This window comes from Protopterus annectens, chromosome 2.part0, assembly GCF_019279795.1.
Source record: "Protopterus annectens isolate FY-2018-M chromosome 2.part0, PAN1.0, whole genome shotgun sequence".
Taxonomy (NCBI): domain Eukaryota; kingdom Metazoa; phylum Chordata; order Ceratodontiformes; family Protopteridae; genus Protopterus; species Protopterus annectens.
This window is the reverse complement of record NC_056728.1, coordinates 1,587,457,511-1,587,482,113: the sequence shown is the minus strand read 5'-3', so window position 1 is coordinate 1,587,482,113 and position 24,603 is coordinate 1,587,457,511. Positions and strand designations below refer to the sequence as shown.

General features: G+C 42.6%; 1 protein-coding gene across 1 annotated transcript in view; it reads left to right on the top strand.

The window, feature by feature from the left end:
- The window catches only part of LOC122792856 (ATPase family protein 2 homolog), a 1,253,755-nt gene that overhangs the window by 1,076,473 nt on the left and 152,679 nt on the right, over positions 1 to 24,603 (top strand). The window contains exon 14 of the mRNA XM_044060416.1: positions 17,529 to 17,655. Coding sequence (XP_043916351.1) covers positions 17,529 to 17,655 — 127 coding nt within the window. The remainder of the gene's footprint in view (positions 1 to 17,528; positions 17,656 to 24,603) is intronic.

Below are 24,603 nucleotides of genomic sequence, written 5' to 3'. Positions count from 1 at the left end.
TCAACCTCATTACCACAATCAGCAGAACATGCTGGAAGGACAGGTTCATAACAGAGACTGCCTATGCTCTGGAATAGACTTTATACATGTCAAGCAGAGCACCTCACTGGCTCTCTTCAAGAGAAATCTTGATGAGTGGATGGGCAATAGAAAGTTCACCCTGGGGATCACTCAAGTGGCTCTACTTGATAGAGGCACTGGGAACTAGCATCGGGCAGCACAATGCCAGGGCACGTCTATGGTCTAGGCTTGTAAAGGCTCCAGGGCCATTAGCATAGTACACACCTATGAACAAAGATGAAACCTTTTATGAATAAAGAAAACTGGTCCATGGAAATCTCAAGACTAGTATAATTGAAAATTTATAACCATGGTTTTCAAACACAGTGCCATCTAGAGAACAGGTGACCGTGTCATCACCAAATACAAATTTTAAAGTTCTGATGAAGTCTGCATGCTTAGCAGATGAAAGCGCTTAACGTGGATGTTACAGTTTTGGAAGTAAAGTTTTTATTTAGTCCGAGCCGGTGTCTCATCGCTGCCTTATTGAACCTAGCTGACAGTCGTTACCGTCTGTTTCTTTTCCTTTTCTGGTGTTGTTCTGTGTTTGACGTACAAATTTTAAAGGGTCTTAAATGCCCTGCTGTTCACCTTGGGAGTACCTTCATCAGAATGTAACTCAAAACCATCAAGGTCCATTTCTTCCCTTCCATTTCCTTGGTTGGTGTTGCCCACTTCTTGGGGGCCTGAAGTTAAATTGTTTATCCTACTTTTAGGTTTGTATTCTGTTTTGTTCTCATACTATTTTAGGTCCCTTAGGATTTTCTTATATTTTCTGTGCTTTACTTTTTCCAAAGTGAATCATAGTCATGTTGTACAGAAGGAGAAAGTAAGTCAGTTTTAATTTTGTTGTCCAACAAACACACTTCATCTTTCAATTGGGAGATTAATGAATAATTTCTTAAAATTAACAGTTGCATTGTCTCAAAGCAGTGTTTGTCATACAAGTTGGTAAATTTCTTTAAAAAAAATAGGGTCTGTTGCTATCCCATTGGGGAACTTGAGTCCGTAACCCCACGGGTACAATTCTTCATTCTAGATTGCCTCTCAAGTACAAATTGTCTAGCTGTAATGCTTTTAGACTGCAAAGTTTTTTGTCAAACTCCTTAATAATGGAGTCAAGACAGAGGAGTGAACTTTATAGACTAAAAGACTGACACTCTATTTCCAAGTTTTTTTTGTAAATTTATATATTTCTACTCTTTTCTTAACCAAAAAAGCATGTTTCCTTATATCTGTTTTAACTTTTCAGGTTAAAATCTACTGTAACTTAAATTTTAACCTTTCTGGTTACATTTAGTGTGGTTTAAAACCCCTTTTTCTTCCTCTTTAGGGTTTACTGCCTGTCTGCTGCCTTGATGTATGTGAAACCTGTGCCAGAGTAACCTATGAGCTTTAAGAAGTGCACTAGTGCATAAGATTCCAAATTCTGAAGCCCACAAGATGTGCATATAGTGTCTGGGAGAAGCCCACCTGGATTCTCCATGTGCTGTTTGTGCAACTTTTAATCCAAGGGCCCTTTCTGATTGTATAAATAAGCTTATCCTGAAAGGATTACTTCCTGCTTGGCTGAAACCCCCTCAAAGCATTCTGAAGCGGTTTTGGGGCTGAGGAAAAGACACCACCCCAAATCTCTGAAAACCTCCTCAGAACCGTCTGAAAAGTTGCAAAAGGTCTCTGATCTAACTCTGTTAGATCCGAGGCCAGTCAGGCCACCCTGAGATCCTCAACAGTCCCCAGATCTGACTGACTCAATCCCTACTACCAGTTCTCACCTTCCCTCCATCTCTTTCTCTGATCCCAGACCTTTGGATTGAATGAACAGAGGCCATACACCAGAATTTGTATTGAAGCCAGTGTCTCTGTCTCTGCCTTCCCAGTTGTTTCAAATGCTGACAAAGCACTCTAGGACGACATCCACAACTTCATCTAGGTCTTCAAGGAGTTTAACAGAAGCAAACATGGACAGGATGAGAGATTCCTTAGGATTCAGATTCAGGTGGGGGTCCTGCTAGCTCCATCCCCTATCGGATTCATGAATACACCTGCCCAACCGATACTGTCTCCTTCTTCAATCCGACCTGCGGCTTCAGAGTCCCAAGATCCCCAAGAGGTTTGGCATCAGAACCAAGAAAGCTCCCTTCCTCAACTCTGACAGTATCCCTTACCAGTGCTGCTTCAATACCTTTGGACCAGAACTGGTCTCAGATCTGAGAGGTCGGCTCTGGGTCCGAGGGGCTGGGTTTGGTTCCCACTAAGTGGGATCCTTCCCTTCCCCTTGGTGCCTTGACCCTCGACAGCGTGGGTCTGATTCTGTCCAGGCTCAGATACGGGGTTGACTCTGACCTCCTTTTTGTTGCCACTTCGGCTCCGAGGAGAGGGGAGTGGTTTCCCTTGGTCCGTCAGCCTTCCAGGTAGTAGAAAGGGCTTTCTCTTTCCATAGAGAGCCATCTTCTCTATTCTCTGATCCCATCCCTCGTCCCTCATCGGGTCCTAGCTGTGAACCCATTATTTCTGCTCCTCAGGGTCAGCCAGCTCAGGGAAGCCGCCACACATGTTCCCCAGAGGGATTCCCCCTTTCTTCTGACACCTCTCTGTAGCACTCCTCTGAAGAGGTACCTTGGAAAAGAACATGCAAGAGGAGACACAAAGACTCCCCTATGGAGTGTCTCATGGAGGACACCGATTTCGATGAAAGGGGACGGATCCCCCTGATCACCACCTGACTATGTCTTTTTCAGGGACATCCTTAAAATCCCCAAATGGCAAGGTGGTTGGTTCTCCCACACTCATTCTCCTGAGGAATCAGTGTTCCTGGAGGCTTTCGTGGCTGGTTCATCTATGTCTTGTGTGACACCCCTGCTGGATGAACTTATTGACCTGGTTTCCTGCCATGCTTGTAAGGAACAGGACACCGTTGAGCCCATCCCCAAGTGCCCATATAAGTTCTTAGTTCCCCCTTCAGATAGACTTCACTGGAGCAAGGGAATCCCAGTTGATGCCATAGTTGTGGAGGTGGCCACTAAGAAGGAGCTAGCAGAACAAAGCTTCTTTGTCCATCCACCAAAAGGGAGTCCAGAGAGATGGACAGGTTTGGTAAGTGAATTTATGCCTCAACCTCATTCGCACTGAGGTGGTTAAATTACCTGGCACATTTTACTCACTTACAAAGAATTTTGATCCAGCTGCTTTCAAACTCTCTCTGAGTCCATGTCAGCGGAGAATCTCAAGAAGGTTTCTCCTCAACTGGCTGCTCTCTTGTCCATTGCCAGTTCATCGATGATCTCCCATATAGTGGAGGGTGCCTCCCAAACAGTCAGCTCAAACATAGCCATTAGAAGACATGCCTGGATGAGGCTAAGCGACTTAGCAGAACACTTCAAGGTGTCCTTTATTAATGACTCCTTTGATGGCTTCTCCTTGTTCGAGCTATCAGTGAAAGACATGCTCCCCCACAGTGAGCAGGAAGGGAAGGACCCACTTTGCCATCGGAATCAAGTTTTCTACCCCGCTATGTTCATTCTCTAGGAAACAGCGAGGTGGTAAGAAAATGTGGTTCTAGAAGTATCAGGGAACTTTCTAGGACTCACTCGGGAATACTTCCTCCAGAGGCAGAAGAGGAGTTTTCCATGGCAGACATCGCCGCAGGGGGAGAGGGGGTCTGCAAAACCAGGGCTTCAAAGACACCTTCTCCGATAGGCCATATCAGCACTCCTGAAGCATTGCCCAACTGTTCATCTCTGGACGCATTCGGGGGTCATTTTTCCTTGCACTTGAATGCATGGACCAATATCACAAAAAATGCACGGGTGCTAAAAGTCATATCTAGAGATTACTACATATCCTTTTCCCCTTCCACCTCCTGTCCAAAGAAAGAAATTCCCCAATGTTCCACCCAGTGAGAGGGAGTAGGCAGGCAAAGAAATTCAAAAACCACTACAAAAAGAGTCATCCTGGACTTCCCACCTGAACAGATGGGATGCAGAACTTACTCCTGCTTCTTTTTAGTGCCAAAGAAAACAGGGATCCTGAGACCAATTCTGGATCTAAGCAATTTAAATCAGTATGTAAGGAAGTCAAAGTTCCTAATGGTAACAGTTCAGTCCATCCTGCCTCTTCTGCACAGGGATGATTGGATGTGCTTTATAGATCTCAAGGATGCGTACCAGCACATCACAATAGACAGGTGATCCAGGAGACACCCGTGCTTTTGGCTGGGAGCCAATCATTACCAGTTCAGAGCACTGTCCTTTGGACTCACCGTAGCCCCCAGGGTGTTCACCAAATGCATGACAGTCATGGCAGCTCACTTGAGACTCCAAGGATTCCAGGTGTTTCCCTATCTCAGCGATTGTCTCCTCACTGCCCTGACCACACATCAACTTCTACAAGCCAGGGATTACTTGGTTCAGCTGTCCAACTCTCTAGGCATTACAGTAAATCTTGCCAAATCAAAGCTGAATTCTGTACAGACTGTGTAAATTATAGGAACTCAACTGGATTCTATGACTCAAGTGGCATCATTACCTCCTCATCACATCACATCTTTGAGAAATCAGGTGCGGGACTTACTGTCTCATCTGTTCCCCCACAGCAAAACTAGTGTTACAAGCTCTTGGGTCAGTGCCACTGTCATTCTTCTAGTTCCTCTAGCAAGATTCCTTATGCAAATCCTTCAGTGGACTCTGGCAGGTCAGTGGTCCAGTCTTTACCAGCCTCTATCATTTCCCATAAAACTCATGCCATTTTGTAAATGTCATGTCCAGTAGTGGATCCAGTCAGAGAGCCTCTTTCTGAGCAGACCATTCTATCTTCCTCCGCCAATAACCACAGTGACCACAGACGCTTCCCAACTGGGGTGAGAGGTGGGGCATTTCATGGGAAAGATGGTCCAAGGCACATGGTCCTCCACAGAGACCAGTTTGCATGTCAGTGTCATAGAGTCGAGAGCAGTCCTCCTAATGTTGCAAGCCTTTCAGGACATTTTCTCTCTCTAGGAACTATTGAAATCCATGCAGACAACATGTCAGTAGTCTGGTACATCAACAAACAAGGAGAAACCTGTTCCTAACCATTGTGCAAAGAGGCCATGAGGGTCTGGGAATGGGGGATCTCTTCAGACCACTTTCTTATTGCAACTCACATTCTGGGGAAAACCAAGACACTGGTAGGCAGACGCAGCAGGTCAGTCCTGATTCCTCACGAGTGGTCCCTCAATCAAATAGTAGTGAATATTATCTTCAGCTGTTAGGTCAGCCTTGCTGCGACCTATTTGCCTCTCCCCTCAACAACAAGTGCAGCCAGTACTTCACTCTTATCCCCCCTCTGGGAGAGTCACAGAGGGATGCTGTGATTCACGATTGGCCCCTAATCTTTTCTATGCTTAGCCCCCCTGTTCTGCTGATCGCAAAGTTTTTTGTAGAAAACAAGCAGGCTGAAGAGCTCAGTTCCACTTTCCTCTGGTCTCACTTGAAATATTTTCCAGGGATACTACAGCCAACTCAGGGTCTATTATCTCATCCAACAGGAATTCAACATCCCAATCTCCATGCCATCAAACTGACTACATGGTTTCTCCACTTCCAGTGATAGTAAGATGGTCCAGGCTCATGTCCTCAGTTTGTAACATTATCTTGGCCTCCCAGATGGCCTCCACCAAAAAAGTCCACAGAAGCAAATGAAAAGATTTTCCATATGGGCTTCCAAGCAGAATATTGACCCCCTTTTAGCTCCTACTTTGGCCATTATTCTTTTTCTTACTACTTGTTTTAAGGAAGGGGCTAGTTTTTCTACTGTTAAACTTCAGTTAGCAGCCATATCCAACATGGTGGAAACAAATCACTCTCGCTGACATCTTTAAGATTATGTAAAGCTTTCAATGAAGGGGATATTCCTCCTTAGACTTTCAGTAACACACACACACCTATGCAAAGGTCCTTAATAAAAACTTACCTAAACACCAGAGACTTCTAAAACACACTCACAAACATTCCACACACAACACCAAACACATCACACACAGCAGACAACACACCAGTGTCTCACAAACACAGCCCATAAGGCAAAACAGTAAACCATCACAGCCCACAAGACATAACAATAAACCAAACACACTAGTCATTGGTGAATCAGTTGTGAGACACACCAATGTCCCCCTCACCAGGCTCAACAAGGAGAAGGTCACGGTCAGTTGTCTGTCTGGTGTCAGAATCCACCACATCAAGCACGCACTTGTCTCTGCTCAGCAAGTACGACTCTTGTCATTGTACATGTTGATGTGAATGACTTAAGTCATACCTCCCTGGACTATATGAAGAGACACATAATTAAACTCTCAGAGCATGTGTTGCAGGCAGGTATGACCCTAGCCCTAAGCAACATCCTACCTTCACCAAGAATGATACCACAATACCAACAAAAAATAATTGACTTTAACAATTGGCTTAGTTGCTAATGTCATTCCAAGGGGATCCAGTATCTGTCTGCCTGGGATGACATGGTCGACAGGCCTCGATGCTTTGCCAGAGATGGCCTTCACCTGTCACCACTGGGTTTCCGGATCCTGGCCAAGGCTCTCCCCTCCCCCATTCTTCCTTTTTTAGACAGTGTCACAAAGACATACCTTCCAACATAAAAGATCTGTCAAAAAGCAAATTGAAGGTCATGCTGTTTAACACTAGGAGCCTAAGCCTGAAAATGGACTAACTGGAAGACCGCCTAGCACTGGAAGATGCTGATATCTGTGCGTTCATGGAAACTTGGTTCAGGGTTGTGGAGAGCACCCCTGCCTTACCAGGGTATACCTCATTGCAAAGATTCCAACCCCAAAATGAGGTCGGGAAGACTAAGGATGGTGGGGTCTCTGTCTTCATCAAGGACAGGCACACCTCCAGACTGGTTTGCCAGCATGGCGCACTGGAACTACTCCAGGTACAACTGACTGTTGGCAACACACCCATCCAAGTTATAGCTAGCTATAGACCCCCCTCCATGACTCAGGACACCCACTCCTCTTACCTGGATCTACTAAACTCCATCAAGGTACCCCCTAAAACCCTGATCCTTGGTGACGTCAACTACCCCGCCATAGACTAGGTGAACTATTGTTGCACTAACGCACTGTCTCTACGATTCCTCGGCTTCATAATTTCTAACGCACTGCACCAGCTCGTCTCATCCCCCACAAGGGGACATAACATTCCGGACTTTATTCTCTCCAACATGGGTGACTGCTGCACCACTCGGGTCTATATTACATAGTCGAAGTTTTTGTAAGTTCGAATGCCATACGTTCGAACCGATATGTTCGAACTTACAAAACTTCGACTATGTAAAAAAAAAAAAACAAGGGAAAATGAAATAAAGGGTTGTAAGCAGGGGGGCAAGCTCCCCTGCACCCCCCACCCCCCCTGCTGTTTAAATATACCAACTCCGAGACTGCACTACAGTGCAGTCCCTTTACCGCATTGTAATGCAGTCTCGGAGTTGGTATATTTAAAGAGCAGGGGGTTTGGGGGGTGCAGGGGAGCTTGCCTCCCTGCTTACAAGTTTCAGATAAGTTATTTCTTTCTTTCTTTTTTGCATTCGAAGTATGACAACTTTGAACTAATGGTCTCGACCATGTAATGTTCGAAGTTGTCATACTTTGACTGTGATATAGGCACCACTCCCATAGTATGTCCTTCCCTGTTTAGATCAGATCATCTGACTGTCTCATTTGAAGTTTCTAGTGATATCATACCTAGATTCCAAGCCCCATCCCAAACTCAGAGAACACTGTGGCCTACCGTATGCAGAAATGTTACAGAAATCCTGTACAAGCATAGAAATAACTGAGTAGAAACAGTAGTATCAAACTGAAGTAAACTTAGGACATATTCCAAAAACAAGCCCCATTTGTGGATTGCCCCAGTATAAATAGGTTGAACAATGAAAGGAAGACAATCCTGTCCAAAAACAGGATGGGTTATGCCAACAGATAGAACACTCTGTCATGAGTCTGAACAAGCAACCTGGGGGGAGGCTAATCAAGTCCACCAAAGCCAGCTTTCAGGCATAAATTGTCTCCTAGCAAAGGGTAAGGCATTTTTCAGTTATGTACTCAGCCTTAAGGGGGACACCCAACATGTGTGCTGAACTAATAGTAAATGGAACTTGCTATACTGAACCGGAGGGTATAGCATATTTGCTGACTGTTTAAATGTATCTCCAGCTTCACCACCCTTTCAGTACCATTTACCCCCCAGGCAATACCCTCTACCATTTCTCCCCAACTTTCACAAAAGAACAAGTTCTCACTGCACTCTCCAAAGCAAAAAAAAAAAACACTGCATCAGTGGGCCCTAATAATATCCCAGGATACCTCATAAGTAGCTTGAAACACAACTTGTCTGGCCATCCAGAATCTGTTCATTCACAGCCTCCAAACAGGCTTCATCCCTGGGGAATGGTGGTCTACAACAGTCACCTTTCTCTACACAAAGGGAGGCCATAATCAGACCCAGGGAGCTATAGACGCACAAAATTGGCTAATCTTGTCTGCAAGACTATGAAAAGAATTAATATGGACTCGATAGACAAAGACACAGAGGATCTTCAAACATTGGACCCAGTTTAGTTCTGTCAAGGGCAGAGCATGCATACTAAACCATGTGGACTTCTTTGAGAAGGTGATTAGAGACACGAACAAGGGCAAAATGGTGCATACTGCCTTTCTCAACCTGGCAAAGGAATTTGACATAATATCTTACTTGGGTGTTATAGACAAACATACATATTTAGGCACAAATCCTTCTGTTACCTGATGGATAGCTATATGACTCATGGATAGGACACATGAAGCTAGGGTAGGGAATCCACCTCCACCAAGAGGCCTGTTAATAGTCTTGTCCCACAGGGCACATTACTAGGACCTCTTCTGTTTGGAATATACTTCTGTGAAGGCAAAGCAAATGTAGATGGCCTTTGGCTGACCAAATTTGCTGATGGCTGCAAACTCAGTACAGTCACTGAATCACCCAAAGATATAGATATACTCCAGGAAGGTCTGTCACAGACAAATAACTGGTGCCAGAGCCATGGCCTAAAATTCACTGCAAAAAATGTATATTTATACCCTTTGGGAAGATGACCACCCCTTGAAATAACAACATTGATAACTCTCCCCTAAGAGTGGACCCAGTGGACTTGGGAGCTCAAGGTTGACAGTACCCTGAACTTTCATCATCATGTGTTCTTGGTGGTGAGAAAATCCTTCTGTGTGGCACAAATTATAAATAAGGGCATGATATCCAGAATATGTAGGATGTTCATCGTGTTACACTGCTGCAGTCATTACACTTGGGTTATCCTGCCGTCAGGCGGTTCCCCAGTCGGCTTGAGTTCCAAAGTCTTGGTCTGGCGTCGGTTGCTGTCGCCTCCTCCATGATGTCAGTGCGACAGGGGTATATAAGATGCAGCCGACGCCATTTTCTTCAGTCTTTCTTGCCGCCCGGTGCCCGAAGCAAAAGCAGTTAGCAAGTGCTGGTCGGCCGTCTCCTGAGATTTTCATTCCGAATCCAGAACCAAAGTCTTCTACAAAGCTAAGTACGCCATTGGAGAAACTTTTTCTTGCCTCAGATCGATGTCAGTAAAAGTTAATAACTGTATTTCTTGTGGGAAGCAAATACCTCATAAGGATTTCCATTCTTATTGTATCCCATGCCTAGGCCCAGACCACAATGTCACTGGTTGTCGGTTTTGTGCTAGGTTTTACAAGCGCACTATTAAACGTCGGTTTGATTTTGCCCGACATTATTTTGGTAGAAAATTCAATTATACCATGCCGTCGGAACTTCCGACGACCGGAATACATAAAAAGTGCAAAGACAAGGATAGGCATCCGAGGCCCAAAACTGACGACGAAGCCTCTTCTAGGCCAGTCGCTGGTTCCGGTTTTCAGCGAGACGCCTTCGCAGCCCCTGACGACCACTTCTGTAGAACCACAGGCCTCCTCTGACTCCCACGTGGAGATGGCTGGGCTTTCGGACACGCAAGTTATTCAGCCTACCGAAACTAACCCTTCAGAGGGATCCGGAGTAGCTGAGCTGCCCGCAGCTTCAGAGGGTGTTTTCAGACCTACTCAGTTAAGCATTAAACCCTCTGCTAAGTCTAAGCCTCCTTTAAAATCAAAGAAACAAATACAGCATTCTCCAGGACAGGCCTCCATGCCTAAGAAACAAATGCACAAAATGGCCGAAGACCTAATCACTCTGATCAGGGGGTCCCATCCCCCTCCTGATAAAAGGCCTAGACAGGATGCAGACTATGACTCATCCGACCAGGTGTCCATCTCTTCAGATTCATCCTCAGACCTAAGATATTCTTTACCCCCTTATGAGTATTCTGATGCTGAGGAGTCATTTCCATCAGCCTCTCCGCCTGAGGACTACTCCTTTGGGGAAACCTTACATACCATGAGGGAACATTTCCATTGGGAAGGCCGGGATTACTCAGAATCCAAGAAAAGGCTCAGAGACTTCCTTTTATTACCTCAACACAGACCTCTTGCCAGTGTTAGATATTGTGGATGATGTGTATACTGAATCCAACTTAAATCCTGATTCCTTACCTCCAGCCCCAGTTAAACCTGACAGATACTACAGAGTCCCTGACTCATACAAATTTCTGTATAAAAGCCCTGTTGCTGACCCTGAATCTATTTCTCAGGGACCCAAAGGGGTTAAGGCCTCATCAGCCAAGAATCCAGTTCCCTCTGACAGAGATTCCAGAGCATTAGACAGATGGGGAAAGAAAGTATATACTTCTGCAACTTTAGCAATGAGAGCCTAAAATTGCCAGTTTCACATGCTAAAATATCAGCAATTTTTACTGTCTCAGTTGAAACAAAAAATGCTTCCAGATTCAGATCCTCCTAATTTTAAAGAAATGCAGGATTTATTGCATGCAGCTGAACAAGTGGGAAAACATACTTTGCAATGTGGTTTTGATTCTTTAGAGGCCTCCTGTAGAGCAGCAGTTACAGGCTCTGTCATTAGAAGACATGCTTGGTTAAAAGAACATACGTTACCAGATCATGTTAAAGCAAAATTATTGGATGCACCTTTGCAGCAGGATGTGTTATTTGGAGTTAAGGCAGAAGAGGTATTAAAGAAAATGGAGGATAAGGCAAAATCTATGCAAACGGTGAAGGATTTCTTACAGGTTCAGCCTCCTAGATTTAGCAGAAATTGGCCAACTAAGAATTGGTCCTTTCCAGTTACAGACAGACCTCAAAGGGGAAGATACAGACGTCCAAGAGGTAGAGGTCAACCACAAGGTCCTTACAGGCCTCGACAATGGGTTTCATCAGGCCAGAAAGAAGGGGAAGACAGGCCCCAACCATATAAAAAGCAGCCCCAATGACTTCACACTACAGCTGCCAAACAACTCTCTCTTGGCAGTCCTCTTGGGAGGAAAACTGGCACTTTTCTATCACAATTGGCATATGATCACCAAAGACAAATGGGTTCTCAACATTGTATTTCAAGGTTACAGGTTCCACTTTCACACTCTGCCAAGGTTAAAAGGAATGCTAAATCTGCCTCCAAATCAATGGGCAGAGGCTCAAAAACAAATTACAGAACTCCTGGATATGAGAGCTATTCAAAAGGTACCACCACAGGAGCAAGGACAAGGATTTTACTCAAGACTCTTTCTGGTTCCCAGAAAGGACAAAGCCTGGAGGCCCATTCTGGATCTTTCTTCTCTAAACACTTACCTGGATGTTCCGAAATTCAAAATGTTGACACTACGGCAGCTTCTTCCCATGCTGGGCAAGAAAGCTTGACTCATGACCTTGGACCTCAAGGAGGCATACCTGCATGTCCCTATCAGACAAAACTGCAGAATATACCTCAGATTCATAGCTGGTTCAATGCACTATCAATTCTCTGCATTGCCCTTTGGCTTATCTACTGCGCCCAGGGTCTTCACAAAGTGCCTGGCACCAGTAATTGCAGTTTGCAGACAGAAAGGAATTCACATTTATCCGTACCTGGACGACTGCCTGATTCAAGCAGAGAGCAAGGACATTCTTCTAAAGCATCTGGCGTTTGTAAAAAAGTTATTAAGTTGCCTGGGGTACACAGTAAACGAAAATAAATCAAAACTAGTGCCCTCACAAGAGATAATATTCCTGGGTGCCAGCTTGAACACAATGGCCCAGATGGCTTATCTCACACCAGACAAGCAAGGACAACTGACTCAATACTTTCAATTGATGGCAACAAAGACCCAACTCCCTGCAAGAAAAATTCTGCAGGCCTTGGGTTACATGGCATCTTGCATACTACTAATTCCATATGCCAGACTGCATATGAGGAAACTACAATGGTACCTAAAGAATGTATGGTCTCAACACTGTCAAAGTTTGGAAACAGTTATATCACTAATTCCTTGCCTTCAACAGGAGTTTCAATGGTGGGCTCAAGCTTGTCACCTCAACAAGGGACAGCCTTTTACTCAACCCACAGCCAGGCAAACACTGACAACAGATGCATCGGATTACGCATGGGGAGCACACATGGCAGGCAAATGTATTCAGGGCAAGTGGCCCGCAGAACAAAGGCATCTTCACATCAATCAAAAAGAGATGCTAGCAGTACAAAATGCCCTTATAGCTTTCAAGGACCTGCTGCATCCAGGACAACTACTACTAAAGACATACAACACCACAGTTATGTGGTACATAAACAAGCAAGGGGGCACTCATTCTTATCCCCTATGCAGGCAAGCCATGACCTTGTGGAACACAGCTGTAAACTATCTAGTTCATCTGCAAGCACAATTCCTGGCAGGAGAGAAAAACACAGTGGCAGACGACTTAAGCAGAAACATCATGGATCCCCACAAATGGGAATTGAATCCACAAATATTCAGAATGATAACACAGAAATGGTGGAGCCTGGACATAGATCTGTTTGCATCCCCAATGAAGTGCCAGCTACAGAAATTCTGCACAAGGAGTTACAATCCACAAGCATGGAAAGTGGATGCCCTCTCATTCAGCTGGAAAAAACTACAAGTATACGCTTTCCCACCACTACCTCTCCTGCCAAAAGTACTCATAAAAGCCAGGCAAGAAGAGCCAAAGATGATCCTGATTGCACCAGACTGGCCATGCCTGCACTGGTACCCAATCTTAAAGAACTTAGCACAAGGACCACCCTGGATTTTGCCTCAAATCCCACATCTGCTGTTTAGCCAGCTAAAGACCGTAAACCTAGCTGCATGGAAGATTCCTTAGTCAAGCAAGCAATGCCTCTCTCCAAAGCTGTTATGGATGTCATTCTGGAGGCCAGAAGGCCTAATACCAGGAAAGCCTATTCGGATAAATGGAAGAGATTCTGTGCCTGGAACCAAGCTCACAGCCTTGACCCTCTTGTCCCAAACATTCCTCAGATACTACAATATTTAACTGAGATGCTGGACAAAGGCCTCTCCTTCTCATCTATCAAGATCCACATCTCTGCTCATTACAACACGGATCCACCAATTTTCTCTAATCCTTTACTAAGACAGTACCTCAGAGGGGACAAAAACATAAGACCGCCCTGTAGAGCACCTACTCCAACTTGGGACCTCAACTTTGTTTTGGAAAAATTAACTTTACCTCCTTTTGAGCCAGCTAACACAGCAGAATTAAAATATGTCTCTTGGAAAACTGCTCTGCTCCTGGCAATAACATCAGCATGAAGAGTTTCAGAATTACAGTTACTAATGGCAGTGGAACCTTTCCTCATTTTCCACCAGGGACAGGGTGTCTTTAAGAACTAACCCTACATTTATGCCAAAGGTGGTATCCAATGTGGCTCTAAACCAAACTATTCACTTGCCAACTTTTTATCCAAAACCACAGAATAAAGGGGAGGGACTACTGCAGTCTTTGGACATTCACAGGCAGCTACGCGTCTACTTGGACAAAACCAAAGCTTTCAGAAAATCTGAGCAATTATTGGTAGCATATGCTGCAGGAGCACAGGGAAAAGCCATTTCAAAACAGACTATTTCAAAATGGATAGGACATTGTATATGTTTCTGCTGTACACACCATGGGAAACCTGTACCTAGCAGCATTAAATCTCACTCCACCAGGGCAACAGCCACTTCAACTGCCTACCTCAGAGGAGTACCTACCAAGGATATTTTGGAAGCAGCAACTTGGAGTTCTGTACATACCTTCACCAAGCATTACCATCCGCCTCTATACTCTAAATCCAGAGCTGGCTTCGCCACTGCAGTGCTGCAGGGCCTTATAGCCACCCCTAATGCCTTATAGAACCAGCCACCCTACCTCAGCTTTGGGATTCTACCCAAGTGTAATGACTGCAACAGTGTAACAAGATGAACATAGTACAGTTTTGTACCTACCATAAATGTAGATGTTCGAGTGTATACACTGCTGCAGTCCAGGTTACCCTCCCTCCTTCCTCTCTTACTTGCTGGTACGTACCTATGTCTTCTACCCTTTACTACCTATGGGAAGTATTTGCTGGTAGCTGAAAGTTGTTGTTTATTTTTCTTATGTATGTTTTATTAACAATTTGAATTGCCTACCTATTTGGGGGCACCTGACATCTGGGGCAAGAAAAACTGAAGAAAATGGTGTCGGCTGCATCTTATATACCTCTGTCGCACTGACGTCAGGGAGGAGATGACAGCAACCGACACCGGACCAAGACTTTGGAACTCAGGCCGACTGGGGAACCGCCTGATGGCAGGATAACCCAGTGTAATGACTGCAGCAGTGTATACACTCAAATATCTACATTTATGGTAGGTACAAAACTGTACTTTATAGTATCACTATACTTAGCCCTCATTAGACTAATAATCAGGTATAGTGCATCTTTCGGCAAGTATCTGACTAAGAATTTCCAACAGCTGGAGCAGCCACAGAGGTTCCTTGCTAAAACAGTGCAAGGTATAAATAATATGGCCTATGTGGACCACTTAAAGCCTGTCCCCGTACTCAGTCTCTATAGACTACTGAGGGTCGTGCTATGCCTAACCTACAAGGCATTCTCTGATCCAGCCCTGATGAATCTGCTATACATTCACAAAACAAACAGTACTAGAATTACCTAAAATAAGGATCTAATCCTTGAATGTGACATAAAATATGTTGGAGGAACAGGTATGTATCTCAGAGTTTGCCCCTTCTTTGGATCAGACTCCCCATTCATGTGAAGCAGAGCTCATCCCTAAGTCTATTCAGACATAGTTTGGATCAATGGATGAGAAGTCACAAATTCACCCTTGACTTGTCACTTGTGTCCCTTTTGGGCAGGGGCAGTCTGTAGATGCCCTAAGGCACAGCTGTATACAAAAGCTGTTCTAGTTTGTGAGTAGTGATAATTTTGAAAGTTGGGACATGAATGGCTAGGCTTAAAAAGGCTCTACAGCCATGAGCCTAGTAATCTCCAATAATCCTATAATCACCTGGGTCTACTTTGTTTCACTGAAAGCTCATTTCACTGAATTTCAATTTACCCTGACCAAATCGTTGAAAGCTCAAATTACTGAAAACTCATTTCACCGAATCTCATTTCACTGAAGTGAAGTACTGGTGCTGTGTAGAGTACTGTAAGGCAAGTAAAAGGTATATGGCCTTTTCCCCAGAGCAATCCCTGTAGAGCAATCCTGGAGTTAGTATATATAGTTGGGGGGCATAACCCCCACTTAGTTTGGGTATATATTGTCTTCTGGAAAGAGTTAGTCATTGGTGGTGCAAGTATGCTTGTCTATAGTTTAAAATGTATTGTTTGAAGCTTTCGGTGAAATATAATATAAAACCAACCTGGGTGGGGGACTATGCCCCCCACATCCCCCCTAACTATATATACTAACTCCAGGATTGCACCACAGTAGGGAAAAGGACATATATATTTCACTTGCCTTACAGTACTCTACACAGTGTGAGTACTTCACTTCAGTGAAATGAGATTTGGTGAAATGAGTTTCCAGTAATTTGAGCTTTCAGCGATTTGGTCAGGGTGAATTTAAATTCAGTGAAATGAGCTTTCAGTGAAACAAAGTAGACCCAATTACTCACGTCTGGCTTGTTATCTTCCAGTTCTATGGAGGGAGGTGATCATTAAACCTGTCTGTACAGGTGGTAGCACTTCTGACCTAAGTAATTACACACATACCTATCTTTTGCAGTTTGCAACTTCTCTAATTGTTAACAATGCTGGATTGTTTGATTTAGCTGAACACAGGCATTTTGGGTTTGTAAGCAGAAGATCTTGTATACTGAAAACGGTTGGCAGAATTTGCAGCTTTGGATGAAAGATCTGTTCATTCATTTTATTTGGATATAACAGAGACCTTTGATTCAGTCTCACACATGCCTCTTACTGAGAATTTACATAAACTAAATGTTGATCTATACATAATTAATTGGGTAACAGTTTGGCATACTTTTTGAAGCCAGCTAATCTCTCTATACTATAGACCTAATCATACAAATGTTTGCTCGGCATTGATATGCCAAAGCCTCAGTTTTGTGCCTAGTACAAGTTTTTTCAGGTATTCAGTCTAGGAGGTCAGCATGGGTCAAAGAGTTTGTGGGCATTCACAAGACAGAAGGCATTATTCAGTTTATGTGGCCATATGCAGATTACCTGGGTATTCTGTCAGATGGGTATAACAGCCATGATCTCTGTTGTAATAAAGGTAAAAGCATTGTAACAGTTTGAGTACAGTCAAATTTATTCCAGTTTTAGAAGTAATAATCAGCAAAAAAGAATACATTATGGTAAACTATAATTTTAAAGTCTTGAAAATTTAATTTGGTTGGTTGGTCCCACTAAGACCAACTTTGATGAAACTATTGGTAATTAAGCAACCAGTAACATAACTAACAGTACATAAACGTTATCATTTTTTTCAGACAATTGTAGAAGTTTATAGTTTTACAAGACATTAGTCATTAAAATTGCAAAACAGTGTATTAGTCGTGCTTTAATCTGAGATGTAGTTGTACTATACGGGGCTTGAACTTCAGTATATTTGATTCTTATACAAGATAGTAAAATAAGAGTGGCTGAATGCAATTTTTATCATAATTAATTATGAAACTATATACAAGTTGTCAAAGATGAGCACGCCCTATAAATGTTGACCTGAATACCTATAATTGTTATTTTTTGATGGCATTATTTTTATGACTGCTTGATTAGCTCTGATTTAGAAATAATGTAATATTTTCTTGTTTTTAAATAATGCATTGTTGCTGATGAGACAGTTTAATTCTCTTGAGACATTCTTAATGAGAAAGGAAGGAAACATAAAGTAAACGGTAGTATCTTACATAAACAATGTGCTGTGTAGAGAGTATTCAAACTAGTCACGAAGCATGTGATAAGGTAAGTTATTTTCGTTGACTATAGGAGCAGCAGTGTTACTAAAATCATGTTTTTTGTTAGCTCCTCAGACAGCAGTAATGTTGGTGACCGAGTGTTGGCCCAGTTATTGACTGAAATGGATGGAATAGAACAGCTCAGTGATGTGACCATCTTAGCAGCTACAAATCGCCCAGACATGATAGACAAGGTAAACAATGGCATTTTCTTCATCTTTTTTTTTTTTCAGCTTCTGCAGTCTATATTTCTTGGTTTTATTTTAATTAAACAAAAGTTGCATCTCTGCTGTTTAACATTTATTTAATGTATTATCTGAATGGAAGAGTTTGTCTCAGGAAAGGATGTTCTGGTTATTAAGCTTTTCATATATGTGACTGTATTTTCAGGGTGGTGTTGCTGTCTTAATGTGCGGAAGTATTTCTGTTTGTCAGTAAGGATTTAAATATTTTGACCATTTTATTATAATATAGTAAGAATTCCAGCTAAGTGTTAAAGCTTAAAAGATTGTGTTATACTTTAGTTTGTTAATGAATTCCTATTATACTGCACATGAAGTCTGTAAAGTGCCAGTCTTTGCACTGTCTGAGGTTCATAGGTTCATGTATACCTCTCAACTGTCCAGATTTTCACAGAATGTCCATTTTTTTTGCCTCATATTTTTGGTCTCTTCATAAAATTTGTGGTTTTCTGGAAAATCACTTAGAATTGAAGTCACTAAATAATAACCTACATTTGAGTTTAAAACTTCATATCCTCCAGAATATGCATGGTAATACAACTTCTGTTACTCTAGCAACTTTCTAAGTTTATAAGAACAATATTTAAAATCTGTCCCTATTTTTGGGTCTTTGTTCCTCCATTATTTTAGTCTTTGCCCTGATTTCTTATTGTAAGAGGCTGAGAGGTATAATCATAGGTGTGTAATAGGCTAACGACCACAAGGGCCTTTTTAAGCCTAGTCATGCACCCCCAAATCTCTGACAAGTTCTGATACCCTTGATAACTGTAAACAGGGGCTTGGGAGATGAAGCATAAACAGGAACGAGGCTGGGAAATTAACCATTTACAGGCTGCCTGTGTGCATTAGAGACATATGTGCCAAACCAAGGATGAATTTCATGATCCTCATCCAGTGGTCCTAGTTATACTTGAACTAAGTTAGAGAGGAGCTCTGCTTCACATAGATGGTGAACATTTTCCACAGAAGGGGTAGTCTCTGGGATGCATACCTGTCTGTCTAACAGGTGCTATTTGTATCACTGGCAAGATTTAAGTGTTTTCAGGTAATTCTAGTGCTGTTTGCTTTGCGAATATGCAGGAGATCCATCAGGGTGGTGCCTGACAATACCGTGTATACCAGGCATAGATCTCCCTCTCAACAGCTTGTAGGAGACTGAATACAGGGATAGTGTTTAATACAGTCTGCATAAGACCTGTTATGTACACCCTTTACTCTTTTAGTGAGGAACCTCTGTAGACATTCCAGGTGTTGGATGTACTTGGTTAGGTACATATAAAAGGGGACACTGTATTTGATGATAGGTGTAATGAATGCGCACAGTACAATGGAAGGGAAGGGTAAAGTTAGAGCTGAAGTTGTCTTCTGGTAGGTTTGCTGTATTTTCTGTCTCAGTATAGGTGGCTGCATTAACAGTGAGCTCTACACACAATTGGCAATGCCTTTGAGGTTGCAGACATAGCTAAGGAATGCTTTGTGGTTGTCCTTGGCCTGGGAGGCCAAATTTACTTCAAATTTGGCTTTGGTAGACTTTATTTGTTCTCTGAGTTTGATGAGATTGCTTTTATCCTGCTGGGTGCTACGCCTCCTAATTTTCGCCATGAGTTTCTTCCTTCTCTTATACAGCCTATTGATGTGATTCCATTAGGGTGGCTTGTTTTTTGAGTGAGTTTTGTACTTCTTCCCTGTGGGCACAGCTGCTTGTGTGCAGCTACTAACATGTTTGTATATGGTTTCTGTAAACAGTTCTGCATAGGCAGCAGTATTTTGGGGGTTTATGAGGGCTTGAAATTTTGCCAGGTTATCACTTAATAGTAGGAAGTTAGCCATAGAGTAGTTCCTGAACATTCCGGGGTTAGCTGAACTTCTGGGCTTTATTTTTATTTCAAAGGAGATCATTTTGTGGTCTGCTCTTACTAGGGGGAGTGAAGCAATTTCCCATATTAGTGAGAACCAGATCCAGTATATTTGCTCCCCTGGCCGGTATATTGACAGTCTGGTCAGAGAGTTTGTGTTGACAAAATCCAGGAATTTCTGCCTGCACTTTGATGTCATACATGATTCCAAGTTAATAGAGAGGTAATTAAAGTTGCGCATGAATTTGGTATTGGATTGGATGGTGAGTGCTTCCATGTTAAGGGTTTCCTGGCTCATAGAGGGAGACCTGTAGCTTGCAAAGAAGTGGTATGTGATTTTGCCTATGGTGATTTGAATATGGAGAAGCTTAAGTGCATTGCCTTGTTTGACCAGCCTTGACTTGTATTTATTTTTGATGTAAATCAAGACACCTCCACCTTTAGTCCCTGTCTGTGTAGTAACTGGTCTAATTGTGTGGAAGGCATTATAGCCTTGCACTGCCAGTGTGCTGTCCTTGGCTTTAATCCTTGTCTCAGTGACTGCACAGACATTACCATTATGTAGGGTGATCACAGCTTGTAGAGAGTGGAGTTTCTTGTTAAAACTCCTAGTATTGAGCAGTAACACCTTTAGATTTTCTTGGTTTTGATTTGCTATGTCGGAAATACATTCAGTTTGGCATTGCCTAAAAAAGGCACAGTGGAGGAGGATGATGTTTTAGCTAATATTCAAAGGCCTAGAAAGGAGAGGTGCAGACCATCTTGGGCAAAGCAGTGTGGTCTGTTGACCATCACCTTCCATTCTGACAAATATTGCATCCTCTTAGAATGACACCAGAAACTAAGCCAATTATTAAACTCGGTCATCTGCAGTTTGTATTATGGCATCCTCCTTGATGAAGGTAAAGTGCTGTTCAATGTTAGGCTCATACTAGCCTGGGATGGATATTCTGAGACATCCATGATTTGTCTCTTCATATAGTCTAGGAAGGTGCATCTTAGGTAGTTTACACTCACATGGACTATGACTGAGTCATACTGGTACTTGTGGTCCAGTGACCCTGTGTGTGTGCGTTATGTGATGGATCCTGGACCCTGCTAAGCAGCTGTCCATGACTTTCTCCTTACTCAGCTTGGCGATAGGGATATCGTGTCTCACAATGGAGTTTCCAATGACCAGAATGTTGGATTGTGTGGTGGCTTGCCTTAGGGGCTTTGAAGTAGAGGCTTCTTGAGATGTGGCTGTATGTGTTGATGTGGGTGTTGTACTGAAAGAGTGCATTCAGGGCTGCTGAGGGTATTTGTTATGTGTACTTCATCTAGGAGGTCTGTGGGGTTTAGGAAGGTTACAGTTAAGTGCCTCAGCATGTATGGGTTTATAGTTCTGCCATTGTTTCCTTATGCATTGCTTATCCAGCCACTCTTCCCGTTTTTTTCCAACTCTTTTGATTGGTTCCTATAGTTATGGTGCAATATTTTATATGCTGTACTAATTATTTTTTAACAGCAGCTTCTATCCTAGATTCAGCTAAAAACTCTACCTTAGCAGACCTTTCACTAAGGATTTCCATTTCCCTTTGTCTTTGCCTATATACTGATATCAGTCCCTGATAGAGAGGGCAGTCTCAAGTCTGCAGTCCAAATGCCTTCTTGGCTCTTCCCATTCCATTACCTTTTCCTTGCTAGTTGTTTGCTCCCAATACCTCAATTCATTCTTTTGCCAGTTTTCTCCAGTAAATTATATCCCCCTCTTGCCTAGTCTCTGTATCCCTGATTGCAGTCATCCTCATAAGCAAAATCTCCTTTCTCCGATCTCAAGGAACACTTTCTGGTACTTTAGGAATATAATATTCTGTATGGCTGTTATTATTCTCTGTAAGGATCTGCATTAAAAATTCCTCTCTCTCTGTATTTCTTGGATTTCTCCTCTGCTTCATCACCTTTCCTTTTTACTGTGAATTATAGCTTTCTGCTTGTGTTTTATATATATATATATATATATATATATATAAGTCTTAACAGTATAGCTCAAAGATTATCAGTCAAATAATGTAATCTCAAACCACCCTGTCCTATTGGAAACCTCCACTTACCCACTTGATCCTTGCCCTCTTTTCTCAGATAAATTCCTTCAACTCAATAACATCGTCTGTGAATACATTCCACCAGGCAACAACTTAAATACCCTAGAGGATATCCTGTACTGGTTATCCCCAAGATACCATAGTTCTTGGTGACTTTAACACCGACTAGCACCCCCTTCTTCTCTGAACCCCCCCCCCCCTCACTCCTGTAAACTTATCTGGATTTAAACAGACCATAACCTCTCCCACTAGGATAAACAAACCGACCAAAAGGGAAAGCATCCTGGACTGGATCCTAGTTAACAACCAACACCAACTGTATACTGCTGGCACTCTCCCTGACAACCTTAGCAACCATTTTCTAACTTATATCATAAAACATAAGGTAGGAAACCCTCACCAGACCAAATATAAAACAGTGAGAAACAGAAAAAACCTTGACACTGCAATATTCCTAAACAAACTACAAACAGTTGACTGGTCAAAACTAAAAAATCTACCATTAGAAGAGGCTGTAGCTCACTTTAACACTAAATTCCTAAGTATCCTTGATTCCCATGCTCCAGCACGTACAATAAAATCTAGATCAAACACAGCACCATAGCTCACAAAAGAAACCAAATCTAAAATCAAAGCTAGAAACAGAGCCTGGGCCAGCTGGAGAACAACCAAAGCCCCACTTGACCATCTAAAATATCGTCAACTCAGGAATGACACAAAAAAATCTATTTTACTGGATAAAAAAAAGCTTCTACCATAATCTCCTACAAAAACACCAAAACAACCCCCCAAAACTTCTGGGCAGGCTTAAATCAGCTACTTCATCCAAGACATTCTACCACCCCAACCCCGGCTAACCATACCCATAGTTCCCCAGAGATCATAATTAGCGCTTATAATAACTTTTTCACCGAAACAATCCAATCCCTAGCAAATCACCTAATGTCCACAAACGTAAACCACATGCCTAATTTATCCATAAATCATCCAGAATTTAGCCTCCAACCAATATCGACTAGTTTTATCAAAATTCTCCTAAAAAAACTAAAACCTACCACCCTCGCTGCTAACCTCCTCCCTGCAGAGTACCTACAAATAGCTGCAGATGCCATTACATATCCCATATCTACCCTTATCAACAGAACCTTATCTGAAAATGCTATCCCCTCCGTCTGGAAAATATCCCACGTCATCCCACTCCATAAAGGTGGTAGCTCAATAGACATGTCCAACTATAGACCCATTGCCATTATTTCCCCACTAGCCAAAATAATGGAGAAATGTGTACACAAGCAACTAATGCAATACCTTACACAGAATAACTTACTATCCAACTCCCAGCATGGCTTCAGGCCATACCACAGCACCACCTCAGCCCTCCTTTCATTTACTAATGCCATAAACAATAACAGAAATGACAACAGGCTAACCTCCGCCCTCTTCCTTGACCTATCAAAGGCCTTTGACATGGTCAGCCATGAACTTCTCATTCTTTATCTAAAATCCATTTCCCTCAACACGCACACTATCCAGTGGTTCCAGTCCTACCTAACTGGTAGACAACAGGCGGTACTATGGCAGGGCAAACTCTCCAGTCATCTACTTCTCACACTTGGTGTCCCTCAAGGCTCCATACTAGGCCCACTACTCTTCTCTAGTTTTATCAGTAATCTTCACACTGCTATCCCTAAAGCTACCTGTATTCAATATGCAGATAATTCCACTCTCATCTGTTCAGCCACCTCCCATCCAAACTACAAATCTTAACCCAAAATACATTTAATACTATTGATAACTGGCTCGCCAACCAACGCCTACTACTGAACCCCAATAAAACTAAACCTCTACTCTTCACCCCCACTAGTAGATCTGCCACACTTTCATTCTCTGTCACGTCTAACAGTGGCACCACTATCTCCCCAGATCAACACACTAAACTTCTAGGGGTTATCATAGACAATAATCTCAAATTTGACCTACAGGTCAACAAAACCGTACAAACCATCAATAAGAAGCTTGGATCACTGTATAGAAACAAGACACTCTTAACCCCACTGGCTAGGACTGAAATCGCCCGATCACACCTACTCTCTACTCTTTTATATGCCTCACCTGTACTCTCAAACCTCAATAAAACCGAACTAAGTAAGCTGTCTTATAGCTACAACCATATTGCCAGATTCGCCACTGGCTCCACCTATAGAACCCATCACTACCAGAACCTGAAACAACTAGAATGGCTAGAACTGCCCAGCTTAATTCAATTCAATCAACTGTTAATAGCGCACAAAGTTCTGTACCACCCTAAAGATACACCCTGTCTTATAATATTATTAAGCCATATAGCAACCTGAAATCCCTAGGGTCAGCCAACAAATTACTAGTCCAAACCCACAAAGCTAATAACTCAGCTGGTGAATCCGTGTTCACCAGCTTTATTGGCAAAACCTGGAATGCCTTGCCAAACTATATAACCCTACAATCCTCCAAAAGTCTCTACAAAAAAAAAAAAAAAAAAAACCTCAAACAGTATCTCAAATTGAACAGGCTATGCCCATGTACCAACCCAGATTAAGTTATAAAACAGTAGCATAATCAGTAATTATCATAACATCTAACTCCATCACCATGCTGTGTATCCAATCATACTTGTAATTGCGTCTGTCCATGAGAACTGTGAGTCCCTAATAGGGATTAACTGTGAGTTACAATCTTACTTGTAACTGTCTTTGTCCATGAGAACTGTGAGTCCCTACTAAGGAACACTTCTAAACCAACGTACATAAGGTATATTACCACTTTTTTATATATTCTAATTGTTTTCTAACTTCTTGTGTAACCTTTTGTATGTTCGACTATGTGGAGCTTTTCTCTCCAGGCCTCCGTTGAAAATGGACACGTGTCCAGTCGGTCAATCCCGGTAAAGAAATATAAAATAAAATAAAAATAAACTCTTTATT